Source organism: Leucoraja erinacea, chromosome 37 (assembly GCF_028641065.1).
Source record: "Leucoraja erinacea ecotype New England chromosome 37, Leri_hhj_1, whole genome shotgun sequence".
Taxonomy (NCBI): Eukaryota; Metazoa; Chordata; class Chondrichthyes; order Rajiformes; family Rajidae; genus Leucoraja; species Leucoraja erinaceus.
In genome coordinates this window covers 7,731,595-7,757,937 of record NC_073413.1, presented here as the reverse complement: position 1 = coordinate 7,757,937, position 26,343 = coordinate 7,731,595, and the positions used below count along the sequence as shown (strand labels likewise).

At 45.6% G+C, this 26,343-nt stretch overlaps 2 protein-coding genes across 2 annotated transcripts; both read left to right on the top strand.

Moving 5' to 3' along the window:
- Positions 1–315: 315 nt before the first annotated feature.
- Positions 316–1,055, top strand: LOC129713885 (profilin-3-like). Its single transcript, XM_055663253.1, has one exon. The coding sequence runs from the start codon at positions 552–554 to the stop codon at positions 963–965; it is 414 nt and encodes a 137-aa protein (XP_055519228.1). The 5' UTR covers positions 316–551; the 3' UTR covers positions 966–1,055.
- Positions 1,056–3,504: 2,449 nt separating this feature from the next.
- nol12 (nucleolar protein 12) lies at positions 3,505–12,312 on the top strand. The gene is made up of 6 exons (XM_055663252.1): positions 3,505–3,663; positions 6,038–6,143; positions 6,745–6,793; positions 7,574–7,716; positions 9,066–9,181; positions 10,811–12,312. Exons 1-6 carry the CDS (start codon positions 3,596–3,598, stop codon positions 10,959–10,961), a joined length of 633 nt encoding a protein of 210 aa, XP_055519227.1. The 5' UTR covers positions 3,505–3,595; the 3' UTR covers positions 10,962–12,312.
- The last annotated feature ends 14,031 nt before the right edge of the window (positions 12,313–26,343 follow it).

Sequence of the window (26,343 nt, the reverse complement as noted above, 5' to 3'; positions counted from 1 at the left end):
CTTCTTACCGGCTTCAGTTACTTCATATGATAGCAAATCCAACATTCTACTCTTTGGGGGGAGGGGGTGGGGTGGGGAGAAAACAAATTCCCCAAAATCAGATTTACTGGTGATTGTCTGATAGGTAAAACCTGTCTATTTTCCTCCCCTTACAAATAGTAACATTTTCTTATACATTTACTCTTTCAAATCCTTCATGATCTTAAGTGAGTTAACCCGTCTCATTCAGATATTGATTAATATTGAGCAACAATTACAAATATATATAGAGAATTATTAAAATTTATTAGTTCATAAGTTGTTCTAAATACAAAACTTGTAAATAAATTGGACCAAATTTGTTATTTGTCACAGCACCAGTGAGAAATCTTGATGTATATGAAGAGATGATGTCATTTTTGTGTGTCACAAAAATTGCTATTTTGATGTCATAATGATTCATCATTTTACATCATTGTTATCTCTTGGGTACTGTTATATTAATGATCTGCTGTTGGTAAGACATCGTGACGGAGAGTTGTACTTGAACCAAATTGTCAATTGAAGAGAAGATGTCGGACTGGAAGAACTACATCAACAGTATCCTGAAGGATAAGAACGTGGAAGACGTTGCCATTGTGGGCCACGTCAACAACAAGGCAGTGTGGGCGTCCAAGCCCGGTGGTATACTGGCCGCCATCTCCCCTCAAGAGGTCAGCATGTTAATTGGGCAAGATCGCAAGGCTTTCTTGCAAACGGGCATCACCATCGGAGGGAAGAAATGCTCCGTCATCAGGGACAACCTGCTGGTCAATAACGATGGGGTGATGGACGTTCGGATGAAAGGCGGACAATGCAAGAGCATCTGCATCGGCAAAACCATCAAGACCATGGTGTTTGTAATGGGCAAAAGAGGAGTCCACGGTGGAGTCCTCAACAAGAAGGTCCATGAGATGGCCAGCTATCTGAAGCAGAAGGGCATCTAAAAGAGAAAGGGTCGCTTGGGATTATTCTTTGGCCATACGAATTTCTAAGTTAATAATAAAGTCTACTTGAATAATCTTTACTTTCTTGGTTTTTAATTTTCAGATATTAAACCTGCTTCAGTCGCAAACGTTCTTCCAACCTTGAGTGTTGGTGAATGGAACATGCTTTATGTGGGTTCAGATCAGAAGCAGATATTCTCTGCTAAAAAAAGAGTAATACTTAACGTGAGGAATGCGAGGCATTCTATTCTTGAAAACAATTACAGGATCGTACACTATGGGTGCTATCTGTGCGGAGTTTGTACGTTTTCCCTGTAACTGATTTTCTCCCACATTCCAAAGACGTGCAGGTTTGTAGGTTAATTGGTTTCTGTTAATTACCCCTACTGTGTCTTGGTGCATACATCACGGAAACAGACCCTTCAGCCCAACCTGTCCCTGCTGACCAAGATGTTGTTCAGCCTCCATTCTGTCCTCTTGCATGTCCTACTTCTCATCCCTTGTTGCTGACGCCCTAAGATCTGGAATCCCTTCCCCTAAATCTCTGCCCCTTAAAGGTTGCTGCTTTGGTCATATTTTATATAGCTATAAAATATGTCGCAATAAACGTCTCAATTATTAAGATATGTCCAGGATTGTTTTTAATCTTAAATTTCAAATATAGAAAAGAACAGGCAGTGACAGATTTAATTGTAGGGAATAATTCTGGGCAGGCAGAAGGAATATCAAATTGTGAGAGGATTTTGAAAAAGAAATCATAATTTAGTTAAGATATGTTAATGGATCTACAATCTTTAAAACACTCCAATTATCTTGACATCAGTAGTCTTTAAGGTTTAAGAACGTGAGATTTAGTCTATTCGGCCCCTCAAGCCTGCCTCACCATTCAATATGATCATATCTGAACTGCCCCAGGTTATCAGTGGCAAGTCAGCGGTAACCCCAGAATGCATTATCCCTTACCCTTGCCAATCAACAACACTCCAATCCCCACCCCAGAATGATCCATTCAAAATCCATGGGATAAATACATTGATTTCCACCAGTTTTTTGGCAATCTCCCGGTTGCCAAACACTTGAGGTGGTAAAGTCCCTCCTCCATTGTTAGAGCGAGGTCAAATGCAAGTTGGTTTGGTCATATTTTGCTTGGGCAGCTTACAACCCAGCAGTATGAATATTGATTTCTCTAACTTCAAGTAACCCTTGCATTCCCTCTCTCTCCCCGTCCCCCCCTCACCCAACTCATCCTGATAATAATAATAATAATAATAATAATAATAATAATATAATGATAATATATTTTATTGTCATTGCACATAGGTGCAACGAGATTTGGTATGCAGCTTCCGTCCGATAGCCATAACTTAAACAACTAACACAATTTAGATTTAGATATTGGTTTCAGTGTTGTCCTGCATAGTTTCACTGTTTGTATCCACCTTTGCTGGAGCCCACAATGGTCCATTGTTGGCTATGGAGAAGATGATAACGAGCGAATACAAACATTGCTGGCTTTGATTTCTCCCTTTGCATACCTTGTATCCATTTGCTCTTTGTACCTAATCATACCTCTAGTTTCCCTCTCCCCTGACTCTCAGACGAAGGATCTGGACCCGAAACGTCACCTATTCTACGACCCGAACCTCCACTCAGAAACAGCTTTATTCCAAGAGCTATAGCAACTCTGAACCGGCCCTGCTGAGTGCCCCCCACCCACCACGGACTGTCTCCCATCGGATGGTCACGACACACAGCTTATTTATTTATTTTACTTTTCTTTTTCATCGGTTGGAGCTGCATACTAAATCTCGTTGCACTCACGTGCAATGACAATAAAAAGATATTATTATTATTATTATTCCTCCGATCCGCTGAGTTACTCCGGCATCTTGTGTCCAACTTCGGTGGAGAGCCAGCATCTGCAGCAAAGATCCCTGCTATAAGATCTTTGATCTGCAGTTCTTTTCAGAGACCTCTTCCACCCCTGCAACGGACTGTTCCAGCCACTACGGTCAGGCAAACGCCTCCGTTGCCATGCAGTGAGAACGGAGAGGTTGAGAAGGAGTTTCTTCCCAGAGGCAATTCGGACTGTAAACGCCTTTCTCACCAGGGACTAACTCTACAGAACGTTTTTCCTTCTATTATTTATTATGTAAAAGAATATGTGTGTTATGATTGTGTTTATAATTTGTTTGGTTGTTTTGTTGTTTGTCTTTTGCACAAAAGTCCGCGAGCATTGCCACTTTCATTTCACTGCACATCTCGTATGTGTATGTGACAAATAAACTTGACTTGACTTGACTTGACTTCCAACACCTACATTCACCAGCACATTAAATCCAGCATCTGCAGTTCCCTCTTAAAGCCTATTTCCTTCGCTCCATAGATGCTGCTGCACCCGCTGAGTTTCTCCAGCTTTTCTGTGTAACCTTCGATTCTCCAGCATCTGCAGTTCCCTCTTAAACACATTCACCAGCAAGCCGGGTGGTGGGGGAAGTGGAACGTTTGTGCGGGGAGCGGGGGTTCAGCTGCCAGGCCCGGGAGCTTTTGACTGTTGCCCATAGCAACGTGCGGCACGGCCGCCGGGGGAAAGGAAGGTCAGCGGCACAACATAGCGAGGCGGGCGGGCGATGGCGAGGAGGAATGGCGGCCGGCGCCGGGAGCGCTGCGTGCTCACCTTCAATGAGGAGGATAGGAGGTGAGCTCCGGACGGGGGACGAGGGAGGATGGCCGCGGTCTAGTCCGGCTGATCCCGGGTGGAAGCCGAGCCCGGGGTGGGGGGCAGAACCGACCGAGAGGCCCCGGGTCACCGCCGAGGCCTTTAGTTCGTTCGCCCAGTGAAGCCGGGTCTCCACCCCAGTCAGTGGACGTGAAGATACAAAACTAAAGATGCACTAAAACAACATTTAACTACACACTAAGAAATAACAAAGGACGAAGCACTATTGGCGAGGCACTTACACAGCGCCACCCGGTGCAATCTTTCCCATCCATGGACCAGGCTTTTCCTCGACCTGACCATCCTCATTGTCTCCCGATCCGCTGAGTTAGCCTGAACATTGGCATTTTGTACACAAAAATTCGGTGGAGAGCTCAGCATCTGCAGCAGCAGATCCCTGCTGGAGATTTTGATCTGCATGTTCCTTCTAACACCTAGATTCACCAGCATGCAGCGGGTGGTGGGGAAGTGGTACACGTCTGTGAAGGTAGGCATGCAGGGCAGCAGGCAGTAAAGAAAGCGAATGGGAGCTTCATTGCAAAAGGATTTGAGTATCGGTTCTACTGCAGTTGTACAGGGTCTTGGTGAGACCACACCTGAGTATTGCGTACAATTTTGGTCTCCAAATCTGAGGATCTTACATTAGCGCCACCCGGTGCAATCTTTCCCATCCATGGACCAGGCTTTCAGGACTGTCTTATGACCATCCTCAGTTGTCTTGGTTTATACTCTCTAGAATTTTGAGATTGAGAGGGGATCTTATAGAAACTTACAAAATTCTTAAGGGGTTGGACAGGCTAGATGCAGGAAGATTGTTCCTGATGTTAGGGAAGTCCAGGACAAGGGGTCACAGCTTAAGGATAAAGGGGAAATCCTTTAAAACCGAGATGAGAAGAACTTTTTTCACACAGAGAGTGGTGAATCTCTGGAACTCTCTGCCACCGAGGGTAGTTGAGGCCAGTTCATTGGCTATATTTAAGAGGGAGTTAGATGTGGCCCTTGTGGCTATGGGGATCAGGGGGTATGGAGAGAAGGCAGGTACAGGATACTGAGTTGGATGGTCAGCCATAATCATATTGAATGGCGGTGCAGGCTCGAAGGGCCGAATGGCCTACTCCTGCACCTAATTTCTTTGTTTCTATGTTCCTATGGGTAACGTTTCGGGCCGAAACCCTTCTTCAGACTGAATTCTCCCAATTTTGTTAGCCTGAACATTGAATTCTCCTAATTTTGTTAGCCTGAACATTGAATTCTCCCAATTTTGTTAGCCCTTGCTGTCTCCTCCCCTTCCTCAGACCTCGGGGTCCTCCTCCTCCTTTTTCCTTCCTTCTCCCCGCCACCTCCACCTCCGATCAGTCTGAAGAAGGGTTTCGGCCCGAAACGTTGCCTATTTCCTTCGCTCCATAGATGCTGCTGCACCCGCTGAGTGTCTCCGGCATTTTTGTGTACCCTCAGCTGTCATATTGGTCTTACTTCATGGGCCACTTGTTGAAGCGTTGCTAATTGTTTAGGGAACATCTCTGACCTAATGATGGATGGAACATGTTTTGATCATTTGATTTGGACATTCACACGTGTGGATGAATGGACTCTTGTCTCCCCCTCTCCAGATTCAGATTCAATCTTTATTGTCATTGTGCAGTGTACAGTACAGAGACAACGAAATGCAGTTAGCATCTCACCCAGAAGAGTGAACATAGAATAATGAACAGTAAATATATATACATATGTACAAACAGTAGTATGAACAGTAGTCCTCCTGTTCATCACTCGACGCCTCTCCTGTGATAATTTCACAGATGAGCATCACTCCTATCTTTGTTTCCTCAGCAGTCTGGTCCCAAAACTAAACGTCCAAATTTCTACGTTCTACAATGGAATGAGGCCATGGAGAAAATACCTTTGTGCCGGCCTTTCCATGGCCTTGTCAGTACTGGAATGTCCAAACCCAAAGCCCTTGCAGAAAGAGCTGCTTCCTCACAGTGCCAGAGGCCCAAGTTCAATCCTGACCTTGGGTGCTGTCTGTGGAGTTTTCACATTCTCCCTGGGACCATGTGGGTTTTTTCCCGGTGCTCCAGTTTTCACCCACATCTCAAAGATGTGCAGGTTTGTGGGTTAATTAGTCTCTAAATTGCCCCAAGTGTGCACGGAGTGGGTGTGAAACTAGAATAACATGAACAGGTCGGTGATAGACAGTGTGGAATCTGTTGGCTGAAGGGCATGTTTCCATTCTGTATCTACAAACTAAACTAAGCTCAAACTGGTGCTATACACTGCTGCTTTACACATTTATAAATTAGTTTCAATTTTTAGACCCTTATTTTTTATCATTCTTTTCTATTTTGTTTCTCAGGGAATTTCTGACTGGCTTTCACAAGCGGAAGGTGGAGAGAAGAAAGAAGGCTTTGCAAGAAATTAAAACAAAACTGAAGGAGGAACAAAAACGTGTGAAGGAGGAGGTGGGAGACATTGATTAGCACTGGTAGACACAAAACGCTGGAGAAACTCAGCGGGTGGGGCAGCATCTATGGAGAGAAGGAATTGGTGACATTTCTGGGTCAAGCTTTGTTTAAAGTAAATGGGGTTATTAGTGACCATCTTACACAGCAAACCTTCGCAATAAGGGACCTCTGCATAGTGGATTTTGGTTATAGCAGACCGACTAACGGCAGTTACGGACAACCTCCCCCACTCCCTGGTTCACTATTTCCAGGGTTTACTGTCTGGCCCCAATCCACCAAGTTTGTTTAAAGAAGAACATCCAGAGTTTGGTCCTAGGAGGCTGAATGCATGACAACCACTGATGAACAATATAGAAAAATAGGAGCAGGAGTAGGTCATTCGGCCCTTCAAGCTAGCTAGCTAGCTAGCTAGGTCATTCAATATGATCATGGCTGATCATCTAAAATCAGTACCCCCCCCCCGTTCCTGCTTTTTCCTCATATCCCTTGATTCCTTCAGTGCTAAGTGTTAAATCTAATTCTCTCTTGAAGCAGCAAGGGTTGGGGATTCACAATTAAACTATGCTGCAGTATTTCCTAATCATTTTTTGATTTGCAGAGACGCAAAGAATATGTGAAGATGTTCAAAGAAAGGCAAGAAGCATTGGGTAATTTTGCATCTTTTAATCAAACTAGCTGCAGATTTTATTTATTCTTGAACTGAACAGCAATTTTTATTTTGTCTTAGATAGACACAGAAAGCTGGAGTATTTCAGATGGTCAGGCAGTATCTCTGGAGAAAAGGAATAGATGATATTTTGGGTCGAGACCCTTCTTTAGACTGGTCTACCTTAGAGTATTAGTTACACAGCACAGAAACGGGCCTTTCAGACCCAAAACGTCGCTATTCCTTTTCTCTGGTGATGTTGCCTGACACACTGAGTTACTCCAGCTTTTTGTGTCTATCTTCAGTGTAAACCAGCATCTGCAGTTCCTTCCCGCGCATTTATTCTGTCTTATTTTGCTCCTATGTAAAGCTTGGGATATTTTACCAGGTTTAAGACACTATATAAATGCAAATGCAGATTTTGTATATTAATGTCCTAAACCTGCTGATTCTAATTACGTGCTCCCCGTTCATCCCATTCCAGGAGTACAGTGCTTGAAATTGATGACATTGTTTCATAGATACATAGACAATAGGTGCAGGAGTAGGCCATTCGGCCCTTCGAGCCAGCACTGCCATTCAATGTGATCATGGCTGATCATCCACAATCAGTACCCCGTTCCTGCCTTCTCCCCATGCCCTTTGATTCCGCTAGCCCTAAGAGCTCGCTCTAACTATCTTTTGAATGCATCCAGTGAATCGTCCTCCACTGCCTTCTGAGAATTCCACAAATACACAACTCTCTGGGTGAAAACGTTTTTCCTCGTGTTGTTTTCTGCAGAGGAAGCTGACGAGTTGGATCGACTGACAACGTCCAAGAGAGAATGCGTTCAGTACGACCATCCAAACCACACAGTCACCGTGACAACAATCAGCAGCTTAGATCTGGGCCGCACCAACATGATCTTCGATGGTGCCAATCAGGTGACTAAATAGTTGAAACTGACAGCTAGCAAAGGCGAAATAATATTGCCTACATGGCAACAATAGTTTAGAAAACACATTGAGTAGTTTGGCAAAAATGGATAATTCGTCACTTTCGTTACCATGGCATTTGCCACCTTCGTGATGTCGGTTTTAACGAAGGGTGCTCATCTGACACTGTCGAGAGACTGGAATTATTCCTTGCTGGTATTTCTCTTCATTCCCCTGGTCCATTGGTACAGTTGTGATCTTGCTCTGGTCCATTGCATCAGTTTTAGAGGATGGATAATGTCCTTCCCTATACCAAAGACTTGTGAGTTGGTAGGTTAATCGACCTCTGTAAATTCTCCTTAGTGTGCAGGCGGTAGAATCTGGAGATACTGGGTAGGAATGTGAAGGTTTAAAATGGGATAAGTCGAAGTAGATGCTTGATCTTCAGTGCTGACTTGCTGGGCCTAAAGGACAATTTTCTGTGCTATATAACTCTATAAGAACTGTTAAATCTAAAGTATGTAAAATAAACGTGGAGGCTCGGGGTGTGGACAGAGAATGTCTGCCAGGAAGAACTTTGATTTTAGATATTGTGTGTGCATAAACTTAACACCTCTCGTGTAGTAAACTGGCCCAGGGCACTTTCCAGAGGTGATGTCAAATAAGATCTGATATTGGGAGGTGTGAGGATGAATGACTCCAAGTTTAGTGGAAGAAGTAGGTTTAAAAAAAAAAGAGTGGAATAGAGCTTCAGTGAGGAAATGGATGTCAGGGTGGACGAGTGGTCCAAGGTGCCAGACTCAAGGAGTCCTTCCGTTGGAGCATGGGTGTTCTTTGATTAGTACTGGTGCCAAGGGTTATGGGGAGAAGGCAGGAGAATGGGGTTAGGAGGGAGAGATAGATCAGCCATGCTTGAAAGATGGATGGGCCGAATGGCCTAATTCTGCTCCCATCATCTGCTCCTATTATGACCGTATGAAATTATAGAGCGTTGAGATCTACTTCTCCAACTTGTAAGATGCTCTTTATGCTCAATTTTTTTTTTCTCGTAGCTGCTTTTGTAGATTGGTATAACATTTTGATAACTTACTTCTAATATAGAACTTGCTGTGCCTTAGTTCTATATTATTCCAGAGTTGTTATAAGAAGTTATTTTTTTATGCTCTGCATGCTATAATCTGCTTCAAATTTTGTTTGGAAATTAACTCGGTCTGAGCAGCTACTTCATTCTACGAGCTGAGAACTGAAGAATTTACAATGCCGGAGGTTCTGATTTGCGCCCGGTTTCCAATGGACCCTGCACGCTGGGGCTGATGTCGTTGTGCTTGTGTGAACGTGGATTTATTTTCTTATTTTAGGAGTCGACAGAAGTTAAGGAAGAGCAGGCAGCAGAGAATGGTGAGGAAGAGGAAATGCCTGCGACAAGTGACAACCCATTACCGAGGAAACGAACTGAACCCATCATGTCTGCAAAGTAAGTGGAATATTAGGGGATGTTATCGGTTTGGAAACTTTTACAAGATTCAGTGGTCAGGTGCATCTGGACTGAATCTGTGATGTCCTTTAAATGGAGGTTCCATTGATAGTCCACCATCTAGGGCAGGGGTGGGGAACGTTTTCATGTTGGAATGCCGCATTAAGTGAGCAGTAATCTAATAAGGCTGCATCCAAGAAACTTCAATTGGATACACTTCACGACATTTATCTTGAAGGTTGTTGAAGAAATCTATTCCTCGTGTCCTACCCGTAAGAGTGCCCAAAGCGAGTAACTCTTCGTGGCAATAAAATAGTCCTCATGACTGACTAATGTTTAAATTGTGGCCGTCAGTCGGGGAGGATTGTTTTGTTGAATCTTCTTTTACTCTTTGGTATTTTAAATACGTTCATTTTAAGATTAAAATAAAAATAATAAAAGACGAATAAAAACATATTAATAAATATAAAAGGATTTGTTCTACAAAATTTGGATTCATTCAAAAGGCCGCAGTTATTGGTCTCGAAGGCCGCAGGTTCCCCACCCCTTATCTAGGGGATATCATAGAGTTGATCTTTTTATGCTTTGTAGTGTCATGGGTCAAAATGCCCAGTAAATCTGTCAAGCCCCCAGCACTGTTTAACAGGCTAGGTCTCTGGCAAACCCCCATCACTCATCCATGCATGGGATATCAATATCATATTGATGTATAATACCACACATATCATTGCCAGGGATAGGCTGTGGCGTGCACCGTGGCCCTCTCTGGTGAATGACAGGGAAATGCTTGGGGGTTGTTTATTACTGGTCCTTTTTGGGATACAGAGCACCTCGTTCCCCTCATCACACAGCTGAGAGACATCAGGTCAATCGCACGGCAGTAAAGCATAGCTTAGGGTTAATGCAGGTTGTAAGTTTTGTTTTTTATATGGATGCAAATATATACAATGCATCACTATCCACCCCTCACCATAAGATCGAGGCTTGAACTGTTTTCGTCTAGGGCTCCTTTTCTGAGCTGACACTGGGTCTGAGGCCTCTTGCCTCTGAGGCCTGGGGGGTTGTTCTTAACACACAATGAAGCAAAGATCCTATAGCGAGCAAGATAGACCACACGACGAAAAAGACGTAGAACGGTCATGGGCGGATTCATGGGTAATTTTCGGCCCCATTTCCGTAACCGGCTTCCGTCTCCGCACCAAAGATCCCGTCACAGCGGAGCAAAGATACTAGTGCTGAGACGGAAACCGGTTACGGAAACATCCTCGTAAAAATCAAAGTTCTTTGGTAAAAATCTTCTCCTCATTTTCAGAATTATAATTTATTAACACAAACTGTCCCCCCGCAACGTTGATTACACTGCGAGAGGGATACCTAAAGTCAGGTAGGGTTACTGAAATGGATGAAAAAAAGACCCATGTTCCGCTCCGTTGCGTACTACACGTCAGCCCATTGCATTTAGCAGGAGTGGTCTATCTTGCTCCGCTATGGGATCTTTGCAATGAAGGGTCTAATTTCCCTCCACAGATGCTGCTTGACCCGCTGAGTTTCTCCCGCAGTTTGGGTTTCCTATTTTATAACACAATGTTCCGGACTTTGAAACAATTGCCACTCCTTTTGTTTCGCTAGGATTTCTTCACTGACATCTGCGCTGCACTCGGCCAGTAAGAAACAACTGAAAGGAAAGAAGAGTGCTCGGAAGGTCAAACCCCTCCCCAAAGGCAAAACGACAAAATCACAGAGGCGGAAACGGACAGGAAGGCCGGGGAGTGAGATATGAATCTCAAAACACTTTCTCTTGGGCTTTTCTACGTTCCAAACTGCAAGATGGCTGAGCAACATCGATGCTTAAACTGAGTAATCAAATCCCAGGACTTACAAATGGAGGCAGCTCGCCCAGGAAAAAAATCGACCATAGTTTGCTAGACTTGGACGTTGTCAGATCAATCCATGTAAGGACCAGTCAAAGTGTAGAAATAAGGAATTGCTGGTGCTGGTTTACAAAAAAAAGGGCGCAACGTGCTGGGGTAAAGTCCCAACCAGAAACGTCGCCTCTCCATGCCCTCCTGAGATGCTATCTGACCCGCTGATCTCCAGCAGTTTTCATACACATGCAAGTGTATCTGTTTTGGATCTTTTTGTTTGTAGGACCGGACTGTTCTTCATCTACAAAATTCTTTAATGTTCTCTCGTCATGATATTTGTGTAATCTACTAATGTGGCTTGGGTTCATCTTACAGGAGACACAAGGAATCATGTTGTTTACAAAAAACACAAATTGCTGGACTTGAGTCCGAAAGGGGGACCGAACCCGAAACATCCGCTATCCATGTCCTGCAGAGCTGCTGCCTGTCCCGCTGAGTTAAGGGCCTGTCCCACGAGCATGCGACCTGCGTGCGGCAAGCGTGACTAAACCGGAAGCGGGGGCTGCGCGGAGGTCGAGTGAATGACGTGAAGTTCACGCATGACGTACGGCGTCAAGACGCTGTGTATGCCCGTCGAGGCGGTGCATACGCCCGTCGAGGCGGCTGCGGGCCGGCAGGCCGTTGCCGCGCGGAATTTTCGAACACGGTCAGTTTTTCGGAGCCCCGCGCGATGTCAGGACCAGCTCCGCACACTACTCCATACCACTCCGGCGATCGAAGTGGGACCGGCCCCGCAAGGCCGTACGGCTCAAGCCACCACGTTAGGTCGCGCTTGCCGCATGGAGTTGCATGCTCGTGGGACATGCCCTTAACTCTAGCACTTTGTGTGTGTTTTTTTTAAACATCTCAGAGGAGCTTGGACACCTCTTTGTCGCTTGCTTAGTCTACAGTCAGTGTGGAAAGGCCATTAAGTCACTGCCTGCTCTGCTCAGAATTACGGGTGTTCTGAGATGGATCTTATCATCCGGTGCAGGTAGTCAAGTGGGTCCCATTTATAACTTTCTAGCTCACATTTAATAATGCCAATTAAACCTGAGAACTGATTACTGTGTTGGGTTGATGGAGGTATGGATTCTGATTTTTGTTTTAATGCAGCGCCTTAAGAGTTTAGAGTTTCGTTGTTGAGCTGATGCGGAATGTGCACGTTACTATGTTTGACCTGATCTGAATCATCCATTTTTTTTCAAATTAAATTCTGTTCTTACATTTTGTAAACATGTTTATTGGCTTGTCAGAAGCAAAGTACGATTTTTCTGTGACTTGACTCCGTGAGCTTTATATCTTCAGATGTGCACTGTGTCTCCTGTGACTTTATGCATTGGTGTTGTCGGTGTCAGTCGGGCTATCCTTGAAGCTGAACAGCTGTAAGGCGTCAACTCTCTTCAGCTGCCTCCTGAATTCCACCTCCAAATAGTTGTTCTGTTGTTCAACTGAACTTGATCTTTCTGCGACTATTTCAACAATGCGAGTTGCAGCATCGAACAAACCTATGGGGTTACATTCAACATGGAATCAGCTGCAGTAGTTGCCAGCAGTTGTGTTCGCAGGGCAAAAATATGTGGCATTATCTTCCAGAAGGTGGAGTTTTGAAAGTGATAGGGGTGGATATTCCTTTCACTTCATACAGTGCTGCACCAGGACTTGCTTTGATTGCTACTGAATTTTAAGAAAAGCTACACACCACGTGGTGTGAAATTGTCCAAAAATATCCCTGCCAGTGTGGCACTGAATAATTAAGTCCCTGCAGTTTTCTTTCGACGGTGGGAATTTTCCTCCCCTAAAATAAATTTAGTTCTTTGAATTATTAACGTCAGTCCTGATGGTCTCGGCCAAGTACATACCTGAAGAGCTTTTTGTTTGCAAGAATCGGTATGTGGTGATTGTGTTGAACCTTGAAATATCCAAAACACTTTGTTGCCAATTCAGAATTTTTGAAATGTGTCCACCATTGTCATGGGAATAGTGTCGGTCAAAGTGGTAGGGTTCCACAAAAAACAAGCAAGCATTGAAATAGCAAACTGATAATTTTCTCTTTTATCAAAAAGTGATGCAAGCCTAAACATTGGCCCGGAATTTAGGGGGACCTTCCTGCCCGTTAAATAGTACCTGGGGATCACCTGAGTTCACCGAGAAGGCAAGGAGGCATCCAACACAGAAAATAACTCCTTGAACAGTGCAGTTACACTAGTTAATTACTGCAGCGGTCAGTCAGGAATGCGCTTCCGAGCCTACAGTGTTCAAAGGCTAATTGATAATGGAAACATAATCACCACATATGATGAAGGGTGATGAAGAGTAGGGGGCGGAGGTTAGCTCTACGGGAAAACGAGGTAACTTTTTTTACACAAAGGGTGGTGGGTGTATGAAACGAACTGCCGGAGGAGGTAGTTGAGGCAGGTGCTATCGCAACGTTTAAGATACATTTAAACAGGTACATGGATAGGTTAGGGGTATAGGGGATATGGGACATGTTGGGCAAGTTGGGCCGAAGGGCCTGGTTCCACGCTGTATGACTGACTAATCCTAGCAAGGAAGAAAAATCAACGATGATTTGGGATTAATGTATGAAAGAATAAGTTTATTGGCCAAGTATTCACATACAAGGGATTTGCCTTGGTGCTCCGCCTGCAAGTGACAACGGCATACAGTGACCGTTAGGAATGACACATAAAACAGTAAACATTAATAATAAAACATTGATTAAACATGTGAATTAAATAAAATACCAGAGCAAAATGAGGCTCCAGATTTTTGGTTATTGAGTAGCTACTACTCGTGGGAAAAGGGTAGTTTCCAAATACACAGGACAAGATGTTAAAATTCCAAAGTGCCAAATGTCAACTTGCTCCCGCTGGTGATGGGAGCCTTATGCACTCACCTATGTTGGCACAGACTGTGTGGGCTGGAGGTCTAGATTCACCCTGCTGTATTTCTACCGCTCGGACATCTTCTGGAAGGCCTTTGAGCTGAAACAGGTGTCGCAGATGACGTGCGGATCAGTTCTGTATAGTAACAAGTGCAAGGCTAGGACTTTTCAATTAGCTGGCTGTTTGTGGAATCTGGTGCAGAAATGACTATTATAGTGGTCACGGTGTGTACAATTGGAGACCTGGAGCAACGAGAGAAATTGTTTTAATGTAAAATGTAACTTCCCCCCTTTTCCCCTCCCTCTCTGAAAGTGATTCGCCGCTCGATGTGTTCGACTTGCGCTTCCAACCATAATTGACAGCACAAACCACCAACGAGGATCTGGTCGGCGTTCCCCGCTCCCCAATTGTAAGGCTGGGTGAATAATAGGCGCTGATGGAGCCGCACCAGCAGGTACTATGTGTAGCAGTATCCGGGCAGCTGCGACTTTATGTCAAGATTGCAACTTCTTAAACATGTCCCCCCCCCCCCCCCCCCCAAAAAAAAAAAAAAATCCCTGCAAAGAGCAGGCGCCGTTTCTTTCTTGCCGAAGGAGCCGCGGGCATGTTTGCTCCATGTACTGGAAAGCTGTGACAGAGGCAATCAGTTTGGAGAGCTGTATGAATGCTTGCTGAAATAAATTGGGCGGAAAAAAAACACACCCCATCTCCACCACGGACTTTGACACACGGCGCCGCGAAATAGACAATAACATGCGTTTTGAAAAGCAGCATTTTAAAATGCAGGGGATTTGCTGGCGAGAGTTTGGAGTGTTGCCCCTTTGGAGTTGTGCAGACATGCACCCGGGACGTGTGCTGCATCGGGGCTACAACTACAGATTTACTGCATTTCTTGGCAAGTGTTTCCACAGTTGAAGACTCGGCTGCAACTTATGTAACTAACTGGCCGGACCCTGGGGAGTTCAGCTCGTTTGGTCCCCGACTGGCCGCAGACAGAAGGCAAAGCCCACCAAGTCTGCAAGGGTGAAATGAAGCAATTTGTCTCTCCTTTTTTTAGGCAACTCCAACTTTTACTCGATGGCTCCCAGTGAGTTTTCGGGGATGGTTTTTGTCGTCAGTCCACGGGCTTGCTTGAAGTTCCAGGCAAATGTTTTTGACAGGAGCAGGTGCCAAAATTGCTTCAAGCCCTTTGATCTCCACCGACGAGACTGCGGTCGCGGTGCCAACCAGGTGATACACGAGTCGAGCTTTAATAATTCATGTTTTATTTTGTATATTTTCAAAGAGCTCCAGTGATCAGCATCCAAGATGTTCAAAGGGCCCTCTCTGGACCTGAAAACAAATGATAATTTTAACAGCATTTAAATAATTATGGTGCAACAAGGTTAATTCCAGGGATGGCAGGACTGCCATATGCTGAGAGAATGGAGCAGCTGGGCTTGTACACTCTGGAGTTTAGAAGGATGAGAGGGTATCTCATTGAAACATATAAGATTGTTAAGGGTTTGGACACGCTAGAGGCAGGAAACATGTTCCCGATGTTGGGGGAGTCCAGAACCAGGGGCCACAGTTTACGAATAAGGGGTAAGCCATTTAGAATGGAGATGAGAAAACACTTTTTCTCACAGAGAGTGGTGAGTCTGTGGAATTCTCTGCCTCAGAGAGTGGTGGAGACCGATTCTCTGGATGCTCTCAAGCCAGAGCTAGATAGGGCTCTTAAAAATAGCGGAGTCAGGGGATATGGGGAGAAGGCAGGAACGGGGTACTGATTGGGGATGATCAGCCATGATCACATTGAATGGCGGTGCTGGCTCCTTGAAGGGCCGAATGGCCTACTCCTGCACCTATTGTCTATTTATAATATTCATTGTTCATCAAAGCCCGACCACATTTGGAAGAGGACTAATAGAAGTTTCTCAAATTATGAGGCATAGGTAGGGTAGCGAGTTAGAATCTTTGTCCCAAGTTGGAAATGTCAAATATTAGAGCGCATAGTTTTAAGGGAAGAGGCAGAATGTTTAATTGCGAGACAAAGTCCTAGCTGGGTGAAGGGTTTGAGTAAGCCGAATGGTGACCATGAGACCGCAGTGTAGTTTGCCGGAGGAGAATATCTTTGACGGGAAATTGAATTTAAAGGAAACAGTCACCAGGAATTCTGAGCTAAGAAAATATTACTGTATCGATGAGACTGAGTTGGGGAGAGGAAGTTTCTCATGAGTGGAATGTATGATGCAGTTCTTCCTTTACTGAGTGATTTCAGAGAGCCAGTTGCAACACTGTGCAACCTCACACCATCATTGGATCAAAATATCAAAGTAACCAGCTTTGTGCAAAATGTAAATATCATGGGATGGGTACACTGTGCAGAATGTTGAATTGGCTGCACCATTTTTCAGATGCCGCAAATGCACACTCTTTTACCCCGGGTAGGGGAATCAAAAACAAGTGGGCACATGTTTAAGGGTGAGAGAGGGGCAAGATTTAATGCGTGCCCAAGGGGCAATGTTATCACTGAGAGGGTGGTGGGTTAATGGGACGAGCTGCCAGAGGAGGTAGTTGGCAGATGCTGTAACAGCATTTCTAAGACATATGGGCAGGTACATAGACAGGAAAGGTTTAGAGGGATATAAGGGTCAAGAGCGAGCAAATGGACCAGTTTAGATGAGGCATCTTGGTTGGCATGGACGAAGGGCCTGTTTCTGTTCTACATGAGTTTATGATCATAGTGAATGGCGGTGCAGGCTCAAAGGGCCGAATGGCCTACTCCTGCACCTATTTTCTATGTTTCTATGACTAAATCAAATGCTAACAAGCTGACGAGTCTTTGTGATTCTGAAGGAGTTCATTAGAACGATTTGATTGTGTTCTTTTGTAAGTCTCCTTCCCTAATTCTCTATTGAGATCTGGCAGGGGGTTATTTTTAAATATCTTAGAGTGTGCCACTCATTGTACGTTGAATGTATAGACAACTATTTGCAGCTTTGTCTGTGATTTGCGTGGAGGGAGCTGTGCTCTTGCTCACTCAAAGGAACAAACAAATTAATAAGGCTTCCCTGGGCAGATTCAGAAGAAAGTTTCACAGTGCGAGCTAGCGTATTGTGCTTGAACATGCGCCAACTCAGGTTTAAGATGTTTGTGTAAAAGGATTAAATACTAATTACTTTCGCAAAGCCAGTGGTTGGTATTTGGCTGGGGAATTGAAATCTTGAAAAGCAAAGAGCAGTCGGATGGAATTCAAGATTCAACAGAAATCACATTAGGACTGATTAGCTGGATACTTATTGGCCTAAATCTTGCGAGGAAAGTAGAGTGCTTTGATGCATGCTGTTATTAATGTGCAATTCTGCCTACAAATTTAGAGGATTATCAGCAATTACATTGTCAGCCTTCAGATTGATTCATTCAGTTTGCTTTCCACAAACCGAATGTTGCCCTTTTCGCCTCACTGTGTTTTAGTTAAAAACTTGTTTCATTGTGTATTAATTGTATAATAATTCCCTATTAAATTAAGGTTAGGACTTGCTCTTAGTGTCGTAAGCACCCTTGTAATCCTGTGATAATTAATGCACTGCCAGTCGAACATGGAGGGGAAACGTTTAATGCTTTGCTGCGAGTCTCAGATTATTCTTAGAAATGTCAAACATGTCACCAACATGGGGGTGGGGGAGGGGGGGGGGAGGGGGGTGGGGGAGGGGGGGGGGGGGGGGGGGGGGGGGGGGGGGGGGGGGGGGCTACCTGGAACTTTGCATTCACGCTGACTTCTAGTGGAGCAGGGGTTCCCAACCTTTTTTGTTCCGTTTACACCCTGGCAACTTTTCAAAAGTAAGTTTGATCAGTCATTTTAGTTTACAACCAGGTTCAGGAATAGCTACTTCCCCACAGCCATCAGGCTATTAAACCTGGCTCGGACAAAACTCTGATTATTAATAACCCATTATCTGTTATTTGCACTTTATTCAGTTTAATGTGTATATATTTATATTATGGTATATGGACACACTGATCTGTTTTGTAGTCAATGCCTATTATGTTCTGTGTGCTGAAGCAAAGCAAGAATTTCATTGTCCTATCAGGGACACATGACAATAAACTCTCTTGACTTGACTACCATAATAAAGCAACTGACAAAGGGGACATTTTAAAATATTGTGTTTAACAAATCCAGAATCAACAAATTTACCCCTTGGGCAGGTGACATTTACCCCCTGGTTGGGAACCCTTGTTGTAGAGCAATCCAGTGAGTGGGGGAAATCATTGTACACTATTTGATATTGTAGACGGCTATTTCTATTGTTCAGACTGCAATGGAGAGAAGAAATGGGATGAATGTTCGTTGACTGGTGTAAACAGCTGTCTGATGGTCGGCACAGACTCAATGGGCCGTAAAGGTTTGTTTCTGTGCTGTATCTTTCAATGAATGGTGTCCCACCGCTCGAGTCTCTCCGCTGAGCATGGGATAGAGGAGCAAACTTTTTCCAGGGTGGAAATGTCAAAGGTCGGAGAGCGTAGCTTTACGGTGAAAGGGGCAAAGTTCAAAGGAGAAATGCGGGTCAGATTATTTTTTCAGACAGAGGGGTGCGGGTGTGGATGGAACACGCTGCCTGGTGTGGTGGTGGAGGCAGATGCGATGGTGGTATTTCAAAAGCCTTTGCGGGGTGGAAGATTGCAACCTTCACGTGGTCCGCCCTGTTTCGACTAATGCAATCAACTCGACATGCACAAACGGAAGATCAAATAGAACAAGTCGTCCAACAAGTTTAGGCTGTGCACGCCACACACAGAAGAAGAAGAAGAAAAGCCTTTGGGTAGCAACATGGACATGCAGGGAATATGGATCACATTTGATTTAACTTCACATCGTGTTCAGCACGGACATTGTGGGCCGAAGAGGCTGTTCCTGTACTGTTCTGCGTAATATGGAGGTTGGAATGGAAGGGGAAATGCTGGCCAGTGTTCACAAACTGCTTGGCTGGTACTGAAGGTAGACACAAAGTGCTGGAGTAACTCAGCGGGACGGGCAGCCTCTTTGGAGAGAAGGAATGGGTGACGTTTCGGGTCGAGACCCTTCTTCAGACTTGGCTGGTACTGTGCAGATCTGAGCTGCTATCTGAGCCGTCACGTTTGTTTTCATTCACATTCGTATCACAGGATGTTTTCATTCACATTCATATCAGCACCAAAACACAGCATCCATCTTGTCTGAATGAATGCAAGCCTTGTTCTCCACTAACAACTATGTAGACTCCTGTGTGGAGTTTGTACGTTCTCCCTGTGTCCGCGTGGGCTTTTCTCCCAGTGCTCCGGTTTCCTCCCAAATGCTAAAGATTCAAGATTCAAGAGAGTTTATTGTCATGTGTCCCTGCATAGAACAATGAAATTCTTGCTTTCCTTCAGCACAACAGAACATAGTAGGCATGAATACAGAACAGATCAGTGTGTCCATTGACTTGCAAATTTGTATGTTTGTTGGTCTATTGGCTTTAAAAAACTGTCCCAAGTGTGCAGGATAGAACTGGAGAATGGACAATAGTTGGCCAGTTTCTACAGTGTATAACCATATAACCATATAACAATTACAGCACGGAAACAGGCCATCTCGGCCCTACAAGTCCATGCCGAACAAATTTTTTTCCCCTTAGTCCCACCTGCCTGCACTCATACCATAACCCTCCATTCCCTTCTCATCCATATGCCTATCCAATTTATTTTTAAATGATACCAATGAACCTGCCGACACCACTTCCACTGGAAGCTCATTCCACACCGCTACCACTCTCTGCGTAAAGAAGTTCCCCCTCATATTACCCTTAAACTTCTGTCCCTTAATTCTGAAGTCATGTCCTCTTGTTTGAATCTTCCCTATTCTCAAAGGGAAAAGCTTGTCCACATCATCTCTGTCTATCCCTCTCATCATTTTAAAGACCTCTATCAGGTCCCCCCTTAACCTTCTGCGCTCCAGAGAATAAAGACCTAACTTATTCAACCTATCTCTGTAACTTAGTTGTCTGTATCTCCAGACTAAACATTTAAACCAAGCTAGGCACTGCTTAACTTCCCTTGACCCTGCTTCTGAGCTTGAGGTTTACGATGTTAATTTATAATCTCTAAAGCAGCTGCTAGCTAGCATGACTAGTTTTGGAGGTAAGTTAAAAAAATATAGCACTGGTGCAGTTTGGATGCAGCTCCACGTCGCAACATGTTCTATCTGTACATCGCAACATGTTTCATCTTCCTGCGTGTGTAAAGTATCTGTGCGCAGTGATACCCGAGGCTCACTACTGAGGGAACCAAAAATAGATTGGTCTGAAGAAGGGTTTCGGTCCGAAACGTTGCCTATTTCCTTCGCTCCATAGATGCTGCCGCGCCCGCTGAGTTTCTCCAGCAATTTTGTCCACCTTCGATCTTCCAGCATCTGCAGTTCCTTCTTGAATAAATTGGAACTAATGGCCCAAATCTTGCCCGGAGGTGATCGCTGTCACAGTCCTTTAGCTCGAAGGCATTTTTGCCCAGTGACTTGCTGGGAATCTAAGCTGCTAAAGCAACACCAAGTTAATGAGTAACTTGATGCTCCAGTTATAATGGTGTATCTGGAAGCCAGTTTGTACTCATCCATGGTTGCCTTTGGGAAGGTGTTGGTGAAGCACCCCCTACCTAGTCTTATGGTGATGGGTGGCCCTGCTGCACTTTTGGGTACAACACCAAAACACGGCCTCCATTTGCCTGCATGAATGCATACTACTAGATACTTGCACCTCCTCCAACCTCATCTACTATATCCGTCGTTTAAAATGTGGACTCGCATACTTCGGCGAGACCAAGCGTAGACTGGGCGATCATTTCGGTGAACACCTTCGCTCAGTCTGCCTGAACCTACCTAATCTCCCGGTTGCTAAACACTTTAATTCTCCTTCCCATTCCCACACTAACCTTTCTGTCCGTCGTCTCCTCTATTGTCGGAGTGAGGCTAAACGCAAGTTGGAGGAACAGCATCTCATATTTCACTTGGGCAGCTTACAGCCAAGTGCTATGAATATTAATATCTCTAACTTCAAGTAACCCTGGCATTCCCTCTCTCTCTCTATCCCTCCCCCACCCAAGTTGCACCAGCTTCTCATTTTCACCCAACAAACAGCTAACAATGGCCTGTTTCCTTTATCATCTTTACTACTTTGCACGTCCTTCATTCATTGTTCTTTATCTCTCTACATCACCGTCTGTATCTCTCGTTTCCCTTTCCCGTGACTTTCAGTCTGAAGAAGGGTCTCGGCTCGAAACATCACCCGTTCCTTCTCTCCAGCGTTGCTGCCTGTCCCGCTGAGTTACTCCAGCTTTTACCCAAATGTTTTTTTAATGTTGTGAAAGTGACTGCTTCAACTACCTCCTCCGGCAGCTTGTTCCATATACCTATCACCCTTTGTGTAAAAAGAAAGTTGCCTTCCAGGTGCCTATTAAATATCCTCCCCCCCCCCCCCCCCCCTCACCTTAAACCTAAGCTATGTCCTCTGGTACACAAAATTGCTGGAGAAACTCAGCGGGTGCAGCAGCATCTATGGAGCGAAGGAAATAGGCGACGTTTCGGGCCGAAACCCTTCTTCAGACTGATGGGGGGTGGGGGGGAGAAGGAAGGAAAAAGGGGAGGAACAGCCCGAGGGCGGGGGGGGAAGGTATATCCACTGCTATGTCCTCTGGTACTTGGTTCCCCAACCCTGGGGAGAAGATCCACTCCCTTGAGAAGGTGGGATGGGCTGTCAATAGACAATAGGTGCAGGAGTAGGCCATTCGGCCCTTCGAGCCAACACCGCCATTCAATATGATAGACAATAGGTGCAGGAGTAGGCCATTCGGCCCTTCGAGCCAGCACCGCCATTCAATGTGATCACGGCTGATCATCCCCAATCAGTACCCCGTTTCTGCCTTCTCCCCATATCCCCTGACTCCGCTATTTTTAAGAGCCCCATCTAGCTTTCTCTTGAAAGCATCCAGAGAACCGGCCTCCACCGCCCTCTGAGGCAGAAAATTCCACAGACAATTGAAGATGATCTTCTCGTGGATCTGCTGAGCAGCAGCTTACGGGATCCAGGCTGCGTGAGAATAAATGAACCTTGTCGGGTCTCCAAGCCGGGAAGGTAATAGAGGACTTATAAAATAGTCATGACCTACATCAGAGTTGGCTCCGAGCGTATTGGATTACAACATTGTTCAAAGTGAGATATCATGGGTTAGTGTGGGACAATGGAAGCTGTTGAACGATATGTAACAGGTTAGTGCTTCTGATATTCTGGGCAAACTGGATTGTGATGAGTAGGGGCTACATGTACGAGTCTTTGCGTGTAACTGAAATATGTAAGTGGGGGGGGGCAAGGTCTGTCTATTTTTAGAACCGACAAGTTTAGTTAGAACCGAGATGCAGTGTTTCACACAAAAAGCTGGAGTAACTCTCCAGAGTGTCATCGCTGAATGATAAGTGTCACACATCTCCGGTGTAAACCAGCATCTGCAGTTCCTTCCGACACGTGCCGTGTTTCAGATGCCGTTTCCTTTGCGCGTTTTAGCAAAGAATATCCACCGTGTTTCTTCCCTCTGCCTCAGTTTAATGCACGTTATTTAAACATTCCTTTGTATTGGCATGCCCTTGTGTTTGGGCGGCACGGTGGCGCAGCGGCAGAGCTTACAGCACCAGGGTTAGATCCTGACTATGGGTGCTGCCTGGATGAAGTCTCTACCATCTACCTGTGTGCTCTGGTTTTCTCCCACATTCCATAGACGTGTGGGTTTGTAGATCAATTGGCCTCTGTAAATGTTCTCTAGTTCACAAGCTACAGGAGTAGAATTAGGCCACCTCCAGTTTAAATTCCATTTGGAATATTTTGGAGGACCAAGAACCAAGGCCATTCGGCCCATCGAATCTACTCTGCAGTTTGTAGGATAGAACCAGTTTGTGGTCGGTGGAAAATCCGTGGGCCGAAGGGCCTGTTTCCACGCTGTATCTCTCTAAACTAAATTAAGCTAAACTAAACTAAACGACCAGTGTACCACCATCCCCAAGGATAGAGGTTCAGGTTTAGGGCCCAGTAATGCCCTTGTTTTCCCTGCTAGGAGTGAGATTGAGTCTGAAGAACAGTCTCGTCCCGAAACGTCACCCATTCTTTCCCTCCAGAGGTACTGCCTGTCCCGCTGAGTTACTCCAGCATTTAGTGTCTATCTTGAATGAGATCGAGTGAGGTTTATTTAAGAAGGAACTGCAGATGCTGGAAAATCGAAGGTAGACAAAAGTGCTGGAGAAACTCAGCGGGTGCTGCAGCATCTATGGAGTGAAGGAAATAGGCAACGTTTCGGGCCTACTTCGAAACGTTGCCTATTTCCTTCGCTCCTTAGATGCTGCTGCACCTGCTGAGTTTCTCCAGCACTTTTGTCTACCTTCAAGTGAGGTTTATGCTTTCCTGCATCCCGGGGAAGCCTGTGGTGCGATGAGAGGCAGGAGCCGTCTCTTACTGCTGCTCCCGAGCTGTAATTATGTGTCTTGAAACAGAGAGCCTTAGTGATGAGCCCGGCACAAAGGAGTGTTGCACAGATCCCAGCTCCAGTCTGAACGAGGCACGATGTTGATGGTGGCTGGCACTGGCTTTGGCATCTGTCCCGGCTCGGACCTTGTGGCAGCTGTGACTGCACCAGGTAGAATCCCTCAGCGAGGATGTTCCTGTGCCACAGCAGACACGGTGAGGACGGGGGCATTCCAGCCAGAAAACCCCTCAGTATCTCACCACCCAGAACCCACTTTGCTCTGCATCTCCTCCTCTCCACCCCTCACGCTCCTCCTGGCACCAGTAGGATTGTAAATTGTCCGAAGTGTGTTGGTGTGTGGGCATCGCTGGTCGGCGTGGACTCGGTGGGCCAATGGGCCTGTTTCCCCTTTGTATCTCTAAACTAAAACTAAATTAATCACTGCCGGTACTGGTGCAGTGAATAGAGACATAGAAAATAGGTGCAGGAGAAGGCCATTCGGCCCTTCGAGCCTGCATCGCCATTCAATGTGATCATGGCTGATCATAAAACTGAAATGTGTAAGGAGGCAGAATTGAAGCAGCAAAGGTTCACCAGTGGTGTGGAGGTTACAGAGGGGGCGAGGGATACAGGGGCTTGAAAACATGCTGAAGTAGTTTAGATACGCTGGCAGACTGAGGATGGGCTGTGGGGATGAGTCTGAGGCCTTCTTGGGCAGAGGTCAGGGCAAAACCAGACATGGTGTATGTTAGGAAGGAACTGCAGGTGCTGGTTTAAACCAAAGACAGACAAAATGCTGGAGTAACTCAGCAGGACAGGCATAGTCAAGGGTCAAGAGAGGTTTATTGTCATATGCCCCAGATAGTCATATGTCCCAGATCCTTGTGATTGAGGCAGTGCAGAGTAGGTTCACTAGATTGATCCCTGGGATGGCGGGACTGTCATATAGAAACATAGAAATTAGGTGCAGGAGTAGGCCATTCGGCCCTTCGAGCCTGCACCGCCATTCAATATGATCATGGCTGATCATCCAACTCAGTATCCCGTACCTGCCTTCTCTCCATACCCCCTGATCCCCTTAGCCACAAGGGCCACATCTAACTCCCTCATGAGAAAAGATTGAAAAGACTAGGCGTTTAGAAGGATGAGGGGATATCTTATAGAAACCTATAAAATTATAAAATTATACAAGCTAGATGCAGGAAAAATGTTCCCAATGTTGGGCGAGTCCAGAACCAGGGGCCACACACAGTCTTAGAATAAAGGGGAGGTCATTTAAGACTGAGGTGAGAAAAAACGTTTTCACCCAGAGAGTTGTGAATTTATGGAATTCCCTGCCGCAGAGGGCAGTGGAGGCCAAGTCACTGGATGGATTTAAGAGAGAGTTAGATAGAGCTCTAGGAGCTAGAGGAGTCAAGGGATGTGGGGAGAAGGCAGGTACGGGTTATTGATAGGGGACGATCAGCCATGATCACAATGAATGGCGGTGCTGGCTCGAAGGGCCGAATGTCCTCCTCCTGCACCTATTTTCTGTCTTTCTATTTTTCTACAGGACAATGAAATTCTTGCTTGCTGCAGCACAACAGAATATGTAAACATAATACAGAACAGGAGATAAAAGTTCAGTGTGTCTATATATCATAGACCATATATATATACACAATAAATAAACAGACAAAATGCAATAGGCTGTTATTGTTCAGAGGTTGTTTGATTGTGTTTCACAGTCTGATGGCTGTGGGGAAGAAGCTGTTCCTGAACCTGGATGTCCCAGATTTCAAGCTCCTGTACCTTCTTCCCAATGGCAACGGAGAGATGAGTGTGTGGCTGGGATGGTGTGGGTCTTTGATGATGTTGGCAGCCTTTTTGAGGCAGCGACTGCTATATAGAACGAATGGGTGACTTTTCGGGTCGAGACTCTTCTTTAGACTGTCCCGCTGAGTTTCTCCAGCGTTTTGTATCTCTCATGTCGGGATTTGCAGAGTGGACTTTGGATCAAGTCAAAGATGGCAGGCCACAAAGGAAGCCATTGATAAAGCTTCTCATTCACTAAGCTGGGAGGTGGTGGACCTAGGCTGGTTGCTGGGAGTGAACCGTAACTCTTGTCTGAAGCAGATTTTTCTGTCTGATTGTGTAGTTGCAATATGGCGGTCTCGGCCCGGATCAGCAAGCCAGCGCACTTAACCAGGGGGATGTACGTCTCGCGTCTCCAGGCTGCAGTCTCTGCTGTAGAACCATCTCCGAGGAGGTGACTCCCAGGTAAACTCGCCCTCCGGATGCCGTGACTATTGTCCACGTCCTGCTGCATGTACATGTGGTCTGCTCCACAATGCTGAGAACTAGTCGCCGGGAGTGAACTTTGTGCATTCATCAGTAATCTGATGCGAGACTAAGCGCTGGCTCGGCCATCGTTTTGCTGAACACCTCCGCTCACAGTCTGCCTTGGCCCACCTGATCTCCCGGATTAGTTCAGTTCGGAGATACAGCGCGGAAACTGGCCCTTCACCCCACCGAGTCCATGCCGGCCAGCGATCCCCACACATCTACCTGCACCCACTAGGGACAATTTCTACATTTACACCAAGCCAATTAGCCTACAAACCTGTACGTCTTTAGAGTGTGGGAGGAAACCGAAGATCTCGGAGGAAACCCACGTGGGTCACGGGGAGAGAACGTACAAACTGTGTACAGACGTAGTCGGGATCGAACCTGGGTCTCCGGCGCTGCATTCGCTGTAAAGGCAGCAACTCTACCGCAGGGCTGGACAATTGTCCTCTGGCTAACACAACCATCTTCCTTTATGTGGGGGGGGGGGGAGAGGTGTGGGGGGGAGAGAGAAAAAGCGAGGGGGGGGGGGCGAGAGAAGAGA